Source organism: Alligator mississippiensis, chromosome 4 (genome assembly GCF_030867095.1).
Source record: "Alligator mississippiensis isolate rAllMis1 chromosome 4, rAllMis1, whole genome shotgun sequence".
Taxonomy (NCBI): Eukaryota; Metazoa; Chordata; order Crocodylia; family Alligatoridae; genus Alligator; species Alligator mississippiensis.
In genome coordinates this window covers 246,597,510-246,617,135 of record NC_081827.1, presented here as the reverse complement: position 1 = coordinate 246,617,135, position 19,626 = coordinate 246,597,510, and the positions used below count along the sequence as shown (strand labels likewise).

At 48.7% G+C, this 19,626-nt stretch overlaps 1 protein-coding gene across 5 annotated transcripts in view; it reads right to left on the bottom strand.

Moving 5' to 3' along the window:
- The window catches only part of SEMA5B (semaphorin 5B), a 336,437-nt gene that overhangs the window by 77,099 nt on the left and 239,712 nt on the right, over nt 1-19,626 (bottom strand). For all 5 annotated transcript variants that reach the window (XM_059727480.1, XM_019480389.2, XM_019480390.2 and 2 more), the window contains exons 7-9: nt 11,618-11,716; nt 7,907-8,120; nt 4,296-4,581 (exon numbers count right to left, since the gene is read on the bottom strand). In XM_059727480.1, coding sequence (XP_059583463.1) covers nt 4,296-4,581; nt 7,907-8,120; nt 11,618-11,716 — 599 coding nt within the window. The remainder of the gene's footprint in view (nt 1-4,295; nt 4,582-7,906; nt 8,121-11,617; nt 11,717-19,626) is intronic.

The following is a 19,626-nucleotide window of genomic DNA, read 5'->3' as shown; positions in this document are numbered from 1 at the left end:
CACGCGCACACACGCACAAAGTGCATGGGAGCACCAGGATAGCAGTTCAGCTTGCAAGAGGGACCTGCTGACATACAGAAGTTGCAGCTCTCAGTCATCCTAGTGCATGTCTTTGCGGTCCCAGCTGGGAATCACATCTGTCTCCAACAGACCATTGGGAAGACAGGGGAGGCAGTCTTTATAACAAACGCCCCTGAAAGAAGGCATATCTGGAAGAGCCTTTGTTTTCACAGCCTTACCCTATTTAGCACAGGACCTAAGTGAGCCCTGGCCCTTCTGCTCCTCTCACTAAGGGCATACTCCTAGCAGGTGCTAAGTACACTTGGCTCCTTTTCATTTCAGCAGCACTGAGACGGTTCACGACTTCCAAACGGTACCCAGCCTCTGCCAGGATTAGGCCCAAAGCACCAACAATGACAAAGCATGTATAAACCCTACCTGGAATTCAACCCCCTATTTTTTTAATTTTTTTTTTAAGGGAAGAAGAAAAGAACAGAAAATGAGAGAGAGATATCAAATGAAAAATCAAAAAAGATCACGAAGGGACAGCAAAGGAGATTGACTCATCATGGTGCCTTTTCAATAACCCTGGGCTGGCTTTGCTTGTTGGGCTGCTAATCCAAGCAACTGGAATTCTTGGAAAAGAACACAATTTTACGAAACCCGTAATTACTTTCACACACTCCAAAAATAATAATAATAATAAAAAGCCTAGCTACACACTTCCAAGCAGAGAACTAGAGGGGCAGATTCGACCCGAGCAGGGTTCTGCAGAAGAACACAACACAAGGAGGAACAGTTTTGTGTGCTTTCTCTTCTCCGCCTTTCCCCACCCTGCACCCCTTCCACGTCACCAGGTGTTGCAGCGAGTCCCCCAGAAGGTGTCAAAGCCCCGCACGCGAAACCCGTCTTTGCTGCTGTCTGAATGCCGCTGACACAGTGCATTTTGATAGAAGGCAGCGCTTAAGACACAGCTAACGAGGGGTAACAAGTACATGCCTCGAGGCACCAAAATATACTAGTCTAAATAAAGCTTCATATATATAATATATACATAATATAACATTTTTTATATACACACACACACACACACACACACACACACACACACACACACACATTCATAAAGGTAAGGGTGGCCAAAATTTGGAGCAGGCTCCCAAGGGAGGTGGCGCTTTCCCCTACCCTGGGGGTCTTCAAGAGGAGGTTACTAGCTGGGGTCATCTAAACCCAGCGCCCCTTCCTGCCCAGGCAGGGGGTCGGACTCAATGATCTGTTGAGGTCCCTTCTGACCCAAACATCTATGAATCTATAAAATATATATATACACATACACAGACATACATAAAACGTATATATTTTATGTATATGTTTCATGTATGCATTATACACACACACACACACACACACACATGTGTTTTATGTATATGTTTTATGTATGTTTCATGTCTATATTATATATACACATATATAAAGTGTGTTTTATGTATGTTTTATGTATATATATGTGTGTTTTATGTATATATTTTGTATATATGTTTCATGTATATATTATATATACGTGTGTATATATGTGTTTTATATATATGTTTTATGTATATATTTAATGTATATGTTTTATGTCTATATTATATACATACATACGCACATAACATATATATATATACACACACATATATATATAATGTGTACATACATATATATTTATATGTATGTATGTACATATAAATAATAATGGAGCTTTTTCATATAAAATGGAGCTTTATACAGAGCCCTATTAATACTTCAGAGCAGAACTCCTTCCCTTTGGCAAAGCCGGCAGGGGGGAGATGTATCAGATGCGCTTCATGCAGTTGTCCGGTCCCACCGGCCAGGATTTTTCCATCCCACACTGACCATTTTGATCCTAATCAGAAACCACTGACATTCATTTCTGAGTATTAGCTGGCCTCTATCTTCCCCAGATTAAAAAAAACTCAGTCTCCTTTATTTGCATCTGGGGCTCCTGATGATTAACCAGGCTGTTAAGTTCAAAGGTTTTTAAATGCAAATCCCAGTGACCTTATCACTTTAATAAAAACTTTTAAAGTATTTTATACTCTACTTCCCTAAAGAGCCATCTTTCCCACAGGCTTAGCTCAGTATTGCACAAGGAACTATATCTCTATTAGTAAGGGGGTTTTTCACGATGGCAGGCGATCCGAAATGATAGCCCTTTGTTGGGAGATGGCCCCAACTCTACTCAACAGGAATTTTCAAGGTTAGAAATATATTCTTAAACCAACAGAGTGCATCTTCAGTGCATCAGCAGCGCAGTGGGTACATACACAGGCTGGAACATAAATCAGCCTCATTTGGTATGCAGCACGCACGCAACATTAAGTCCCCGTGGAAGTTAAAAGAATAATTACCATTATTTCTCTAGTCGGATGACAAATTGGAACATTTTCTCTTTGAACTCCTGAAAGAACACCGTGCCGTCGACCCAAAACACTACTCGATCTAACTTCAGCTCTTATCAATAACTCATCTCTTTAGTTACACAAACGTTATATAATCTCTTGTTCTCAGGAGGTGGGCGAGGGAATAGGCAGCTGCGTGGCCGTAAAATAACAGGGCTAAGTATTACAAGAAGATGGATGAGGCAACAGCCATCCTGTGCTTCCAAGAGATGCTGTGAGCAGCGCTACCATAGTCATTGCTGGGCAGCGTCATGTCCCAGCTGTGTCACCCAACATCTTCTCCCACTTCATTGCAAGTCCTGCTTCGGCTATTAATTATAATAATTTATTCATAGCTTTTCTTATTGTTTGAAGCTAGCTAGATGGATGGATAAAAGCTCTCGGGCTTTTCCCTACACACAGGTGAGTCCTTTATGATAACACAACCAGCGTCTCATCTTCACCAAATGCTCCAGCCAAGCCTCTCTTCCAGCTACAGAAGATTGGCTACCTTCCCTCGGGCCTGGCTTTTAGAGAGGGATTCATGCAAAGTTCAGCGCTGGATTACAATTCCCCCGAAGCCAGGGGAGGGCGGCTCCGGCTTTGTGGTTTAGGCGCATTGCCCAATTATTTTTCTTGTTCACGCTGCCTCTGCCCTGAATGGTCCTCGGCTGACGCTGGCAGCGACAGTACAGAAACGGCACAAGAAAAATGAGACCAGCCTCAAAACTTCCCTCCCTCTTGGCATTTCTAGCTTCCGAGTGGCATCCCGATGCCCGTCACTTCAGTCCTGCAATTCCCACCGCGTTCAGTGGAGCCAAGATGCCCACGACTGCAGTGTCTCAGTGCTGTCAATGGCAGCAAAACACAATGCCGAGTCTTTGGGGAAACCGAGGGCGGCTCAATTCCTTTTCCAGCTCCAATGTAAGTGCGACATGTGCTATGGCAGTGCCACACTCTGTCTCTCTCCCTGCCTTTGTGCACAGGCATGTGAGTTTGTCATACAAACCAGCCAGGTTCTTTAACTCAAGATGTCGAGGACCTTGCTACGAGCTGAGTCTGGGCCACGACTGGCCCATCCACCCTGGGAAGGCAACGTCACCTTAGCCAAGCCAATAGTTCGAGCAGGCTGCCAGCTCTCTGCCTGCTTGGGGTATATCAAAGGCTGGTTTTTGAGGGGTTTGCCGTCTGCTCATGCTGAGTTGTTCCCACTTTGAGAAGTAGCCCTATAAAGTTGGCTCTTCAGCATCAGCAAGGGGGTCACCCCTGATTGCTGTGCTCCGTGCAACAACGCACTAGATTTTCATTGCCTAGTTTATAAATTAGCCTGGCACAAGCCCCAGGGAGTGCTTATTATTGAACCCTGATAATGGACATGCTAGTCACAGTCACAAACTTTATTACCAGAGCCTCGGGGTTCAGAGAAGCCTTGCTTGTGCTTTTCCAGCTTTTAAAACAAATCATTGCAACTTATCAAAAATTAATATCTTGTTCAACTTAGCTCTTTTCCCCACACTCTTGTCTCCGAGGCTCACCCCTGAACCAAGCCGTCCCGCTCCAGCTTTTTCCAAATCACCCAAAAGAAAAAAAAAAAATAGAGGGGGACGGCGACATGGAAAAGTTCACGTGCATCTTCAAGTCTCCCTTTCTCTGATGGCTCACCCTTCTCCCCCCCAAGTTTTAAAGGAAACTTTGCCTCTCTGAATAACGTGGCTCTGCATAGACCATGTCTCTGCTAAATTTCGAAAGCAATTAACTGGAACGTATAACGAGGCTGGAGACATGGCCATATTCACTGCCCTGGGGAGAGAGGAAAGGGAGGCGGAGAAAGCGAGAGAAAGCGCCCCAACTCACACATTGGTAGTGAAGACTCCATAGATGAGGTCTTGCTCGGGGAGATAGAAGGTGCTTTGCAGTTCATTGTAATAGAAAGGTATCTCTCCGGAGCGGGAGCAGTTCAGCCGGGCCTTCATAAAAGTTGTCCATGTGTCCTCCAGCAAAAACCTCCCCCCAATATCATTTTTGCAAACTCTCGCCACGCGGGAATAGACGGTTTTCCCACAGTCGTGCTCAACCGCATTCTCACGGAAAAAGAAGTAGGTGAATAACCCAATGTCGTAGGCAGCAATGAAGTTGGGCTCTGCAATACAAAACACACGGTGAGGTTTGCACGGCTCTGCACTGAGACACTGGTCTGTGCACGGGGCTGCTGGGCCCTCTTACACAGGCGGTAAGACCTGAATGCTGGGGGCACTGGGCTGGCAAAGGCAGGGGGATTTGTGAATGATGATGCATGCAGGGATAGCTCCATTATAGCTTCATTTCCTCAGCGTTAACCCTAGGAGTGTAAATCCTGGGACCAATCCTCTCCCCTTTGCCATCAGTGGCAAAGCTGTCACTCATTTTAGTGGCAGCTGAGTTAGTCACCAGGGGAAGGCTTATACCATCGGTCCAGCGACCCCAAGACACAAGCTCTACCCACTTGCTCCTGCTCCTCGAGTGCCACCTGCTCAAAAATACTGCATGCTCACTTTTTGGGGGGGATGCTCTCAGGATCTCAGTCGCAGGCGTCCTCCTGAGAGCGACCACGTGGTCGTTTTTCAGTTTGCAACATGCACCAAGTTGGAGCAAGCAGCTGGTTTCTCAACGGTGGCCTCGAGATCACCATGGGGGCAATGCAGGCATCCCCCATGGGCTTACACTTGCCCTGCCACACAAAGTCACCCCATAGAGTTTCTCCATCCTATTTGTTTCCGGATTGCACCTTATGGGGCATTAGCTGCACTGTCCCCATCCTCCCCGTGCCCTAGACAGCTGCATGGAAGCGCTCCCCCTGTTCCCCTCATGCAATAACATCTGGCTTTTATCCTGAGCCTCTTCCAGCTCCCTAGATGCTTTGAGGTTTGCTCATGCCTGTAAAACAATACCACACCAAACCTGATCGTATCAAAGCATTTCTGCTCTCATCCCTTCTTTTTCTCCCCAAATTATTATTATTATTTTCACAGGAATCCAAAAGGGCCTGGAATCAGTTTGAAGTGCACATTTTAATCAGCTTTAAAGCCCATGGAGCCTTTCATCACAGCCGTTTCTGAAGCAAAGGGAAAAAAAACGCTGGCCGAGGACTGAGAGAAAAGAAAAACTCTATTGGTTGCACAGGGAGCTTTTATGATGCTTTCTTCAGACTCAAGCTCAAAAGGAGGAGGAAGCAAGTACAGATCTCCTTTAATGCTGCTGGGCTCAGGAGCAGGGAGAACAGAGCATAGGGGAGGAGACGGGAAAGTGGAAATGTTCAGGTGATGACGCAAAGCAGATCGGGGCCGCGAGGCAGCGTCTCCTCCGGCAGCAGAGGGTATCACAGCCGATGGCCGGACGGGGCCGCTGTGATCACCCTGTCCGAGCTGTCTTTTTGGAACCACAAGCTGGGACAACCCGAAACAGGCCCCCGGTGCAACCTAGCAGCTAGTGCTGAGACTTGTCCAGCCTGCTTTCTCCCCCTGCACGGGCACAGCTTCCAGCTGAACAGTCCCAGCGCAGATCAGGCCCCTGCTGCTGCAACACCACCAGTGCCGCCGGGCTCTGTGGGCTGGGTCCAGCTCTCCCTCAGGCCAGATGTTGCTGACCCTTGCAGTCGATGATAATGAATTCACCTTTGAACCTTCTCTTCAGTAAGATAATAAATCAACTGCGCTCCGTAAGCTCTCACCGAGCCGGCTTTTCCAGACTGAATCATGCTTGTGGCTCTTCTCTGAACCACCTCCACAACCCCTTCTTTGTAGCACCGGCATCAGAGCAGGATGCAAAGACCCAACAAGGGTCTCACCAGGTCATCACTCTTCCCTATCCCTACTCAGTTCTCCCGGGCTTATGCATCTTAAGGCCATATTAACCCACTTGGGGAAGGTGACTTTGCTAAGCACTTCTGTAAACTCTTTCAATTTTCGTTCCCCTCTTCTGGATTTTTTCTGCTCGGGAAGGAAAAGACACACCCGCGGTTGTAAAAGAAACGCTGGCGCTTGCCTCCTGCACCTTCTCATGCTGAGCCTTGCTTCAGTCATACCCCAATGCTCTGCGGTCAGACAGCAGAGGCTGTGGACTGACTTACGGCTATACTGCTTTAAAAGGGAGCTGGGAGGGTGACTTTGATGAAGCTGCATCCAATGCATTTGTCTTGTGTGTCCGGTCTTAAGCTGCGGTAAGGGAAGCTAAACCACAGTGATTTATCACCCGTTTCATTTGGGGTTAAACTGGTGTGTGCAGCTTCACTGACCAGGGGTGAAGGGGGCACAGATAACACAACCACAACAGATCAGCTGACACCTGCGTGTAAGCAGCAAGTTCTCCCCCTCCAAACAGTGCAATTGTACATCTGCCCTCACCTGTAGCCCCAGTGCCACCTATAGTACTGGGAGTGTGAATACAACTGCTGATCCCAATGCCATAGATGTCAGTGGGGACACTTGACAAAGCCCATTGACTCGGACAGGTTTTGAACTGGTTCCAGTTGACTGAGGTTTGTGGTGGACTGCCCATCGCTTAGGTCTTGCAGTTGAGACAGGGTGTCTTTCTAGGGGACCTGCCCTAGCTCAGGCAGGAGCTATGGGCTCAGTTCAAAACCGCTGGCTGAAGTTTCATGACTAGTGTTACGCTGGAGTTCACTCTCGATCATAATTGTTTCTTTGGGAATGAACATGTATTGATCTGCAAACGGGGGGAGTTTGTATATTCTGGCATCATGCGCTGGGATGGACCAGATCTTGCTTTGCTTGCCTGGGGTCATTTAAATCCAGTTCATAAATTACACTCGGATCAGGGAAGGACAGAAGTGCAGCTATCCTGGGGTAGCTCACATAGGAGATGGCTGTAACTGTGCCTTACTGCTAGGCAATGGGGAAGCTAATAATAGTTGGATTCTCTATAGCAAATGGCTATGTCGGGATCAATGTGGAGAGATGAAACCTAAACCGATATAATTTACACCATTAGTATTTGACTCCTGATTCTTTCAGAGGCTAAATTTTCCACTGCTTTGAGTGATGCTGATGCAGTTTACAGGGTTGCATTATCTGTCTGGTACATGTTTTTAACACTGGTGTCGAGTCGACTGCACCAGTGCAAACGCTTTGTCTGGCCGTGCCTGCTGAGCCTCTTCAATCCCTACTGAAGTTAGTGGGAGTTAAGGGTGCTCAGCACTTGCACGATATAATTGGCGTTTGCAGGTGCAATGTCTTTTCCATGTCCAAACAGTGCAGTAAGGCACCCCAGGAGACCCAGCTCTTTCCAGGCACCTGCTAAACCACATGCTCCAGCTTCTAAATAAAGTTAAAATCCTTCCCGGCTATTTTTAACATCTCTGATTATTATGCCTTTCTCTTCACAATACTGGATTTGGGTCTGAAGCGAGACAGCCTGCCCCACTGATCTGGAACGTGCCCATTGCTCAAGCCCGACCCAAGTGACCTTACCATTTAGCCACTTGGAGTTGTACTGGGCTGTCCTGAGCGGGGGCACGTTTCCGAGGCTGCGGTAAATAGCAGGGTCCCGTCCAGAGAAATCGATGACGGTTGCGGCGTAGAGCTCTCCTCGAGACGTGATCACGGCCGTCGAGTTGTGCCGAGGGTCGTACGGGCATCGTGCCACGCCGTTGATTTTGTCAATGATCTTGCTAAGGTTTCCTACCTGTGTTTAGAAAGGAGAGAGAGTGAAAAAGTATAGTGCAGCGCAGAATTCAACCTCTCCTTGAGTACCAGGGAACAAGTCTTAGGAGAAAGGAGAGAAAAGAAAAAGAATATCATGCCGTGGGCAAGTGCTGATTGTAAGGTCAAGTTTAAATCCACCGTGACCCAAGGGGCAGCGCCGTCGGCGTGATGAAGAAGCCTCATGTGTCCTGGCCCTTTACTGAGAGGTGCCTGCGGACACAGCTCATCCCTGTCAGTGGAGCTGTACCCACATGCTCCAAACACTTATTTGCAACCTCGTTCCCTGTCTAGGTTTCTTCCCCCCTCCTGATTTTTACAGTCTGTCTTACTTTCTTTTTAAAGTGCTGTGGACTTGATCCTGATGCTGTTGAACCAAGGAGAGGTCTGCCATTTGCTGTGGTGGGCACTCGGGGAAGGGACCCCCCGAGATCACCTGGACGCTCCCTATCCACACCATCATGTAAATTCTGTGCAAGACACCATTGACCCTGACACGATACACACCTAACACCCGAACCTGTCACTGGGAAAGCGGGGGAACCACGGCAGCCAGTGACCTGCGAACGTTGTCAATATATGCTCAGTCGCAGGTAGTGGGCCATGCCCCGCGCTGCAGAAGAAGGTGAAACCCCACAGCCCGTATCAATCTGACCGGGGGGTAAAATTCCTTCCTAACCCCAAATTTGGTGATTGCTCTGACCCCAAGGAGAGGGGCAAGACCCTCTAGCCAGAAACCTCTGGCTTTGATCCCAGCAGGTGCATTGGTGCACCCCAGACAAAATCCCCAGCTTTGGCTCTGGCCAACATCCAATGCCTCTGAAGATGGCTAAAAAACACCCTGATGCATGCAGCAGAAAGGGGAAGCCAGCAAAGCCCAGAAGCAAGGGAAATACCTGTAGTAGGACATAGGCATAGTTATGCCTAGATCATCAATGACTAATGGCTGTCCAACTTCTTGAACACGTCCAGTGACGGAGAGTCCACAACTCCCCTAGGCAGTCAACTCCACTGCCTCGTTATGCTAACAGTGAAGAAGTTTTTCCAGATATCCAATCTAAACTTACTTTGCTGCAACTTCAAGCCATTGCTCTGCATCCCCTTCTTTGAAGCAAGATGGAAGAGGTGCTTTCCCTCTTAATGGCAGCCTTTCAAGTATTTGAACACTATCATGTCCCCTCTTAAGCACCTTTTCCACAAGCTGAGCATGCCTGGCACCTTCAGCCTCTCCCTCCTCAGATGTAGGGATCTCCATACATCATGCTGCAAGCGCCCCGCACGGCGACTCCTTTAATGTTTTTCATTTCATCCTCCCCGCCCCCGATTTGCAGAGGGATCTGCTTGCCGCTGATCACCAGGGAAGCAAAACCCACGGCGTATTTAAAACCTCCACCCAGCGGGCAGGGGAAAGGGGTGGGAAGTGGCAAAAGGAAAAACATTAAAGAAGCCACTGCGGGGGGTACTTCGGGCACAATTTACGGAGATCCCTGCTCACATGAGTTGCTTTCCAAGCTCTTTATCATCTTTGTTGCCCACCTTTGTGCCCTCTCTAACTTCTCCATGTCCTTTATAAAATGTGGAGCCCAGACAATAGTCCAACTGAGGCCTAACCGGGGCCAAATAAAAAGGCACCTGCATCTGGCACCTAATGCTTCTACTGATGCATCTCAAAACCATGTTCGTCTTGTGTGCGGCCGCAACACGCTGCAGACTCGTACTGCGATCTATCGAGACTCCCAAATCTGTTTCCATAGTGTTGCCATCCAGCCAGGCTTCACCCATTGTATATTTGCACTTTAGATTATTCTTCCTGAGACGTAGCACCTTGCATTTGTCCAATGAACTTCATCCTGCTGACTCTAGCCCAACTTTCCAGTCCGTCAAGATGCTTCAAACATGCTGATATCCTCCAACGTGTTTGCAATACTTCCCAGTTCTGTGTCGTCTGCGAACTTGCTCCAGACGTTTTCTTCGCTAGCATCCGAATTGGTAATGAATGTGTTGAACAGCACCAGGCCCCAGACAGACGCCTGCGGACTCCACTCAAAACCTCCTGCCGTTCTGACGTGGATCTGTTCATAATTACCATTTGCTTGCACCTATTGAGCCAGTTATCTATGCACTTCGGAGAGATGCGGGCTGGACAAAACGACTACAGTTTGTTTCTGAGAAGATCGTGCAGGACTGTGTCAACAGCCTTGCTGAAGTCCAGATAAGCCATGTCCACAGCGTTCCCCTCATCCACTCCAGTCAAAAATGGAGATCCGATTTGTTTGACACAATTCGTGTTTCATATATCCAGGCTGGCTGCTTGTGATCAGCCTTTCCTGGGAGACAGGACAGAACTGCCAGAGACACAACAGATGCATTTTGCCAGTCGTCCCAGCTGTCAGCAAAATGTTTCTTCGCCAACGCCGAGCAGGAAAAGCCATAAAGGCCCTAATATTCAGGACACCTCTAACTCCTTCATCTCTCAAGCCTCCATCGCGTTAATGGAGCAAAGCCTCTTGCTCCTCAGTGGAAATGCACTCTTCATGGCAAACGAACCCATACGGCTGGGCATAAGTGAAAAACTCCTCTTCCTAAACCAAAGGAAACCTGAGTCCATCCCCTCCTCCTGCCCGCAGGCAGTCCCCAGCCTCAATCCCACAATACACTGTGCTATAGAGCTGCGGTTCGCAACCTTTTTTGTACCAGGACCCAGTTGTAAACGCTGATGGCCAGTCCCGACCCAGTGCCCCTCGCTCCCGACCCGCTGCCCCCTGCCCCGCAGTGGATCTCTGCCAGCCTGCAAGGGAAAGGGCACGGTTTCCCACATTTCTCTCCTTTAAAGGAGAATCCATTTTTCAAGTTTGTTTGCGACCCTAATTTTCTTGGGACCAACTTGTGGGTGGCGACTCACGGGTTGAGAAACGCTGCTATAGAGGTTCCAAGCTTTGCAAAACCACGAGGGTCTTTTAACCGAGTCCAATCTACCTACATTATGCAGCCAGGCAGGTACGTACCGGAGGTCATTTATATCGTTTCATAAGGATCAGGAACAGAGAAGCATGCAGGTGTCCTGAGGCAGCTCACGCAAGAGATGGTTATAACGACACCCTGATGCTAGACAACGAGCCTAATATTAGCAAATGGCTATCCCAGGATGGCTGTGGACAGAGGAAGCCTAAACTGATGTAACAGAGACCAGTTGTATTTACCCCTGATTAGTTCAGGCACCACATTTTCTACCAGCTTGAGTGATGCTGTTACTTGGGACCAGTTGAGTATCTGTTACTTTTTATTTTTACTTTCTTTGTTTTAACATTGATATATAGCCAACTGCACGGCTGCACAAATGCCTTCGGTCTCATGTCTCAGCCAGGGGCTACACAACAAAGACCAACATTTCAAATCAGGAGAATTTTTCTGCAACGGGACTGGTTTCCCTCACCCTTCTTTACCAGCCCTTCCCCTTGCAAGGAAAAGGCAACGACAGACCTGTCTACTGGAACACAACGGTGAGAAAGCATTGGTACCACAGGTGAAAACCTTCTTGCCATAGACGATCAGCACCCTCACGTAGTTCTGACATTCCTCCTGCAACGAAAGGTAGAAAAACGCGTGTGAGAGGGGGAGACGGCTGCATTAAAAGTACGAGCTGGCACAGAAGAATCTCTTAACTCGTGTCAAGGCTCAAACACACCTTCGTTAGCCTGCAAAAGCGTCTGAGAGCCTTTATTGGGATTAGAGCCCCAGAGAGCTAAATCACCTACATGGACAAGGTCACCAACAAATGACAAACTTGCAAAGCAAAGTGTCCACGGTGGGGTGAGCAATCCCATCTGCCGGTTAGCCCTCTAACCCAGGGGTGGGCAAAATGTGGCCCGGGGGCCGGATGCAGCCCGCCAAGCCACTCTATCAGGCCTGTGGGGCTCCTAAAAAATTTAGAAAATTGAGATTTATCTGCCCTGGGCTGCCTGTCACGCAGCCCTCGATGGCTTGCCGAACTCAGTAAGCAGCCCTCTGCCCAAAATAATTGCCCGCCCCTGCTCTACCCACAGTTTGCATGAAAAACCCGCTCACTTTTCACCAGGCCCAGAGGGTGCTTGGCTTGGAGTGTGCTTACAATAGAAAGCATCTTACTCATTTTCTCAGTAATGGCACAGTGATGATACCATTGCAGGAAACCCCAGCCTTGCCATAGCTCAGATGCCCCCTGCTAGCGTTCGTGCCGTTGCAAGCAGCGGTATAGCTGTGCTGCTGCCGAAAAACAGTGACAAAATCCTCTATTGTACACGACCCGAGTAATGAGAATCACTTTTGTGCCTGACAGTTTCGCCGCCTGGTTTTTGTGCCTACACGGGCACGACTGGCAGAGCAGCGAACGCACGGCCCCTACCAAAGTGCTCCCCTGACCCTCCCAGCGGAGCGGTGCTCTGAACCCGGCATGGGAATCATGCCTTCGAGCCGTGCGGCCGTCCTCCACCTCGCAGAGGGGAGGCTGGGAGTAACCACTCATTTGTCAGGCACGCTGCGAAGAAATCAAACTAACTTCTACTGCAGACAGACAGGGGAACCGGGTAAAAATAACCACCTCATCTCAGCTGTGTGGGCTGCTTTGAGCGTTCCCTCCTGCAGATCAGAAGCCACTAAGCTGAGCCCACGGTTGCAGACGCAGCTCCTTTCTCTGCAAGCAGCAATTGTGCTGCTAGTTCCCCTATCTCCGAGTGCTGCACGCTGCTGATCGTCTCCCCAAAGACTTCCTTTCCAAGTTTCAGCAGTGTAAAAACGGCGCTGTCTCATCTGGAGAGCAAGAGACTTGCTTGGCTGGATTCGGTACTACCCTCTTCTCATTCCCTGCAGAAATCGGCTCCTCGAAGTAAGGATTTTACTTAAGGAAATAAACTACCAGCCACAGCTGCAGATTGAGGGTGGGGTGGGCATGAGAGCGGGGCATTTGTTATGTTCATCGCTGAGCAGACAGCAGGAGCTGAACTTTCAGAGCAAATTTGGGAGTATCCCAGGCAAAGGCTGCACCGAACTGTGAAGTAAGGGCTGCCAATCTTAATTTTCAGGTCTGTTATGCCTGGATCAGATACAACAGGATCAGATATGAAAACACCTAGCGCCCTGGATACGGAGCTTTGAATCCAATTCAGCACTTCCCATTGCAGAAGCAGATAAAGTGGGTGCGTCGGTCTGTCAAACAGGATCTTAGAAAGCAAGGTCCTATTTCCTCTGCACTGAGATTAAAGATCTCATGCCTCCTTTAAAAAGACTTAGATCTTGCATCACTGTCTTTCCTTTCCCTTTAATATGGAGCTGTATGCTGTAGTCATTGGTAGTATGCTGTATGTGTACTAATTGGGCATCATACTGCACCCCAGAAGTGGCTGCATTTCACTGGTGGGGGAAAGCTATTCTTCAATGTGGAGCACAGAGAAATCCAGCTCTGCCACAACCATAGAGGGAGGTTTCTGTCCACTTGGACATGAGATTTGTAACCTAGAGCTGCACATTTGATTGCAAAGGACTCAGGACTGGCCAAGTCTATGCTGTATAAATAAGAAGATATAAGGGCCCACCTCCGTTCCCCCACAGAGCTGTCTCCTAAGGATGGGAGGAAGGCAGAATTGTCTCCACATCCCATTCTCTGCTCTCAAACCCCATCAGCTTTGAGGCTCTGAACTCAGAAGCCAGCATCTGATCCGAACAAGCTAATGTAGATTAATTTGATGGTGGAGAAAAAGGGGCATGGGGTTGTTGCCAGGGTTGACTGTAGTTTTACTAATAAGTTAGATGACGGATTTGTAGGGGATGGTTTGGATACAAATGATCCTACCACTGGTGGGGGTTGGACGAAGTGACCTCTGAAGATCATTTCCATCCCTACTTTTCTATGATTCTAGGTGGCTTACGTGAGGGAAGCACGGAGCTCTGCACAAGTTATTGTTATTACTGGAGAAATCCAAATATCCCTCTGCAAACTATATTCCTCAAAGGTGTACCTAAGACGTTTTGTGCCTTGGGCAGCAGTGGCTGTGGCTTATAGCTGTGAAAACAGCACTGAAAATTAAACCGGCCTATAAATGGAGGCAGCATGATCTTCCAGAGTCTGCAAGCAATGATGTGCAGCAAGGTGCATACTGTGCCTTTTACTCCAGACCAGGGACGGGCAATTATTTCAGCTGGAGGGCCGCTTACTGAGTTTTGGCAAGCTGTCAAGGGCCGCATGGGTAGCCCCGCCCTGTGACAAGTGCCCCGCCTCCTGGTTGCCATCTTGTGACTTGAAGTCCCGCCCTCTAACACCTGACCTTTGTCACCAGAAGTCCCTCCCCTTGCCCCCAGAGGTACTCCTTTCAGCAAGGGGTTTTGCCATCACAGAACCAGAATATAATTTAGTATTTTTCTAAAAAGTGAACATCTACGACATTCATTAATTTGATTTCAAAAAAAATATTTTTGTCCTGGTTTACAGGTATTTGTGTAGTGTACATAGAGGTGATTGTATAACAGGTTCAATGAAGTCTTACTCTTGTATATTGTGGTGGGGGGATAGGTTTGTGGGGGGGCTCTGGGTCTGGAGGTGTGTGGGTATGTGGGAGAGGGTGTGGGTGTGTCTGTGGGGGGTAGATAGGTGTGGGGAGTGTGAGGGGTAAGGGAGCATGTGGGTGTGCATGTAGATATGTGGGGTGTGGGTGAGTATGGGGTTTGTGGGGGTTTGTGCGTATGGCAGTGTGAGGGAAGTGTGAGTGCATGTGTATGGAGGGGTGTGTGTGTAGGACTCACCCTATGAACACACTCGCACACAGTCCCTCCCTACACACACAGGTACACACACACTACACCCCCAGGCTCCCATGGGTCCAGGAATGCAGCCAGGAGCCACGTGGTGCTGGAGCAGTGCAGAGGCAGGCAGGAAGGGAAATGGCTGGGGGTGGAGTGGGGCTGGGCTGCTGCATCCTGCTGACAGCTCCCCCTGGGTCCTACTGCCCCCGGCTCCTGTCATCTTTGACAGGCAGCCAGGAGCAGATAAATATTTTCTAAATTTTTTAGGGTCCCTGCAGGCCATATTTTGCCCACCCCTGCTCCAGACCCACCCACAGCTATAAGGGTGTTGAAAATAGGAAAGACTTGTATTTTTGCCTACTGAAGCTTAGTTTTCAATTGTGCCCGTTCAGGTGAAATATAATTCAGGCCCATCTATCAAAACAGAAGCAGGAAGATTATGGAATCTCTGCGGAGAAGATCTAGCTGCTATGGTCTGAGCCTTATAGCACAGCATCCCGGCCTGTGAGTCAGCCCGCCCACTCCTGACTGTATTAGCAAGGAACGTGGTTAGTATGGAGAGTGGGCTAAAATGGAAACATTTGACAGCTGGTATTTTTCACAAAATTGAATGTACCGAATCCACTAAATATTTCATTGGTTGTAACAGGCAGAATCTAGGGCAAATAATGGACATTTTCTACACTGCTCAGAAGAAAGAGAATGGGAATACTGCCAGGCAGAGAAATAGCATGGGGCAAAAGCAGTGGTAATTACTTCTACAATATAATGGCCTCAAATCAGGACAAGTTCCTCAAGCGAACAGGTCCTCTAATGATGATAACTACGCTTCACGTTGCTGGATGAGGAGCTGTGATAACACTGCACTTTCTAGGCACCGATCTCAAAGCCTTTTTAATGACATTAATTAACACCTCGCCCCATCCCTCTGATGTATGTGTGCACTATTTCCCTTTCCTTCCGATGTGCAAACCATGTCTGTGAGGAGAGCTTAAGGGATGTGCCTAAGGTCACTACTACAGAGCTGCTGGCAGAGAAAAGAGCGAGGAGTCTTGAATTCCAGCCCCTTACTCCAGCTGCCAAACAGCACTCCCTCCTACACACCACCCAAAATAATAGTGTATTAATACAATGTTCAATGCTGCACCCACGCTGCCACTTGCCTCAGTCTGCATAATGAGCAAGTCCCCAGCAAAAACAAAAGCGGTGATGAAACTTTTGGATTCTCTAGCTTGCCCAATGATTTTTCTTAAAACCTCCTCGGTGGCATTTACATGAGAGCCGCTCTTCCCCGGTCCCTTTGGGAACAAACAGCCTTCTCTCTGTATCCTCCAAAACTTGGCCAGACCAAATGGATCAGTGCGCAGATTGGACTCCTTGTCACTACCTACTAGGGAAGCGGATGACCCAACTGGCTGCCTAAATTGCAGTCACACAGCCGTCAGCAACACCAACGTTGTGCCACCACGTGACTTTCAAGGGGTCAGCCCAGCCCTTGAAATCCTACAGATCGACACCAAGGGTTTCTCAACATCCAAATGAAGTTTAATCAAGGTGTGTACTCAGGAAACTAATCTGTGGCTGATTTTGATACACGGCTCTCTTGCAGAGTAACTTGGAACAGTGGGGGCGCTTGTACACTTCGCGCCATTACCATGTACAGGTGACGAAAATGTGACTTCATGTGGCTTAATGGTGTCATGCTGTACACGTGCAAGGCTTTTGGGGGTTTTAAATGAGTTTGCATCCTTGCAAACTAAACTACATCGGGATTTTGTTTAGTTTGCAGTGTTGCAAATTGCAACGATGCAGCTGTCAGCTCACCCCTCAACTGCGGGAGAGGTGGGCTGGCCCCACAGAAATAAAGGCTTGGGACCCTCACCACTTTTGCCTTCAGCAGGCTCCTGCAGCCAGCAGGACGCCTGGGGCAAACCAAGAATGGGCTGGCTTGCCCCTGGGGCAGTGCAGGAAGGTGGCAGGAGTGCAGCTGGGTTTGCTGGTGGCAGAAGAAAGCAGCGGGGACAGTGTACGGGGTGCTGGAAGTCCGGGCAGGCTGCTGGCTGGCTGGGCACTGCCCCACCTTACAGGTGCCCGATCCAACGTTTCTCTGAGCCCGCCCAGGACTCCAGCACCCCGTGCACCACTACCACTGCCTTCTCCAGCTGCCCTGGATCAGGCCGGGCACTGCCTCCGAGCTGGGGCAGCACCCAACCTGCTAGCAGCCCACCCAGCTGGCCCTGGGGGGCACCACCGCTGCAGGGAGAAGGACCAGGGCCACCCGCAGCTCAGGGGATGCTCGGCCCACCAGCAGCTCATCACCCAGACACAGGCTTGCTCTGGAAATAAAAAAAAGGATTAGGCTCCTTGCCATAATGTGATAGAAAACTGAAATGGTGGGTTTCAATTAAAAACCCACCATTTCAATGTAGGGGGCACATCATAAAACCCTGAGGGCTAAACCCCTGTCACATGTACAAGCTAGACTGGTGCATGAAAGGAGCCCACAAATGCTGCAAAATAACCAGCTCTAACCTGAAGCCTCTACGAGCCGGCATTGTGAACATAAACGCTTTTAGAAAATAGGGGCTATTTGGTGCTATTTGCTTTACCAGCTAGATACAAAACAAGCCCTACTACAGGTAGGTCTGGCTGAATCCCACAGCTGGGCCTCCAGCTGTGCCATGACACATTTCCATCAGGATATTTGGTCATGCTGCCAGCCCAGGTCAGCCTAGGCACGGTCCACCCACAGAGCTCGACACTGTGAGCTGTGATTTAGGCCAAGAGGTTAGCAGCAATTAAAATGAATAGGACTGGATATTTATACAATGGATGAAAATGGCCACTATTGTGTTAGAGGGGATTATTTTGAAAGATAAGGTGGAACAGGTATCAGCCCTCAAGCCTGATGATCAAAGAATAAACCACTTTTTAACTGAGGTTAGTTAGAAAGAAGTTTCTTCTACAGGCCGGCTAGTCCGCAATTCCTCCCCACTCCCCACATTGGGGATCTTGCTTCTGGCCTTGGAAGCATCTGTCAAAGAGGAATCTCTGGTCTGATCCAACACAGCAATTCCCAATGTCCTAGAAAGCAAAAATAATTTGGCATCTAACTCCAAAACGCAACTTCTCTGACAGCAAGAGCCAGGCTCCCGTCACTTTAACCGCTGCCACCATTACAGCCCATGCTATTTTATTCCATTTGTTCTAACAATTGGCTTTCAGCTTTTTGGGGGGAGGGGAAAGGGGGAGACCCTACAAATGATGTAAGATCAACCCAGGTATTTTAGAACAGGCCTTGTTCTAGCATTTTCATATTACAAGTTGCTTTGAAGTGTCACCAAGTAGGCTTCAAACCAAAAACACAGAGAGTGGTACCTCTCCTCTACCTCCCCTCAAGCGGCATTAGCAAAAGGAGGGGCTGAGACACCTGCTGGGTTTTGTTTAAGATAAAAATCAAAAGGCACTTTTCAACATATTGAGAATAAAACTCCTGCAGATGCTTCCCAAGTCATTTTATCTGTCACCTCTGAACACAGGGGCTTTTTGAAATCTTCTAAACCCTTAATCTTATTGTACAGGTGTATTTTTCTTTGAATGTCTAACCATACACAAGAAGTCCTTTAATTGGGACCTCACTTTGAATAAATCACTGGAGCTGGGTTTGCCATTTGGCTTCTTTTCCTGGTTCACTGAGATGATGAGCTCATCTATCACAATTTAAAAATACAAACATGACATAATTGGAAAGGGTCTGTCCTGGATGACATGCTACCCTTGACAAAGAAACGCGGAGTCTTTCAAGTACAAGAAAGGAGAACATTCATTTGTGGTGGGGTCCAAGACGGGGTTATTAGGAGAAAGAAAGGGGATGCAGCTGGGCACGTGGCAGATAAAATGAACATTAGTAGTTTCTTACCACCAAGGTTTTGGCTGTGGCTGAGAGCAGGGCTGCCCCACCTGCAGGGGTGGAGACGTTTACTGCGCAGTAGACTCATTTGCTCCACACTAAATGTCTCGTGTCTACACTTGCAGCCCTATTAGGCCACAGGAAACTAATTCACTCTGCAGCAAGGTAGTACTTGTAAACACAAGTACTATCCAGCCGCAGAGGTTTTACTCCATGGCTCCGCATGTGTAGACACTCATGAGGCTGGCTGAGGCACAAGGGTGTGTCAGTGCAGGGGCTGCATGCTGGCTAGCCCCCAATGGAGCACCCTTGTGCCCCAACCAGTCCCTCCACAGCACATCGAGCTGGATCACAGCAGCCCTGGGCTGCCAAGCTGAACCCTTGGGCCCCCTGCCAGCCAGGGCTGCTCCGACCCAGCTCAATGTGCTGTGATCCCAGACACGTATGTAAATGCAGAGCCCAGGAGCAATAAACTCTGGCATGATACGACCTGGAGTTTACTGCTGTATGCTAATAGCATGTGTAGACACACCTTGTGATTTGGCACCACTAACTCAGGGGAGGGCAATTATTTCAGGCAGAGGGCCACTTACTGAATTTTGGCAAGCCATCGATGGCTGCATGACAGGCAGCCCAGGGCCAGATAAATAGTAATTTTCTCAATTTTTTAGGGGCCTCATGGGCCGGATACAATGGCCTGGCGGGCGGCATCTGGCCCGCGGGCCGCATTTTGCCCACCCCTGCACTAACTGGTGGAACTCATTGCTGCAGGGTAACTCAATAGGATACAAAAAGAAAGTACTGGACA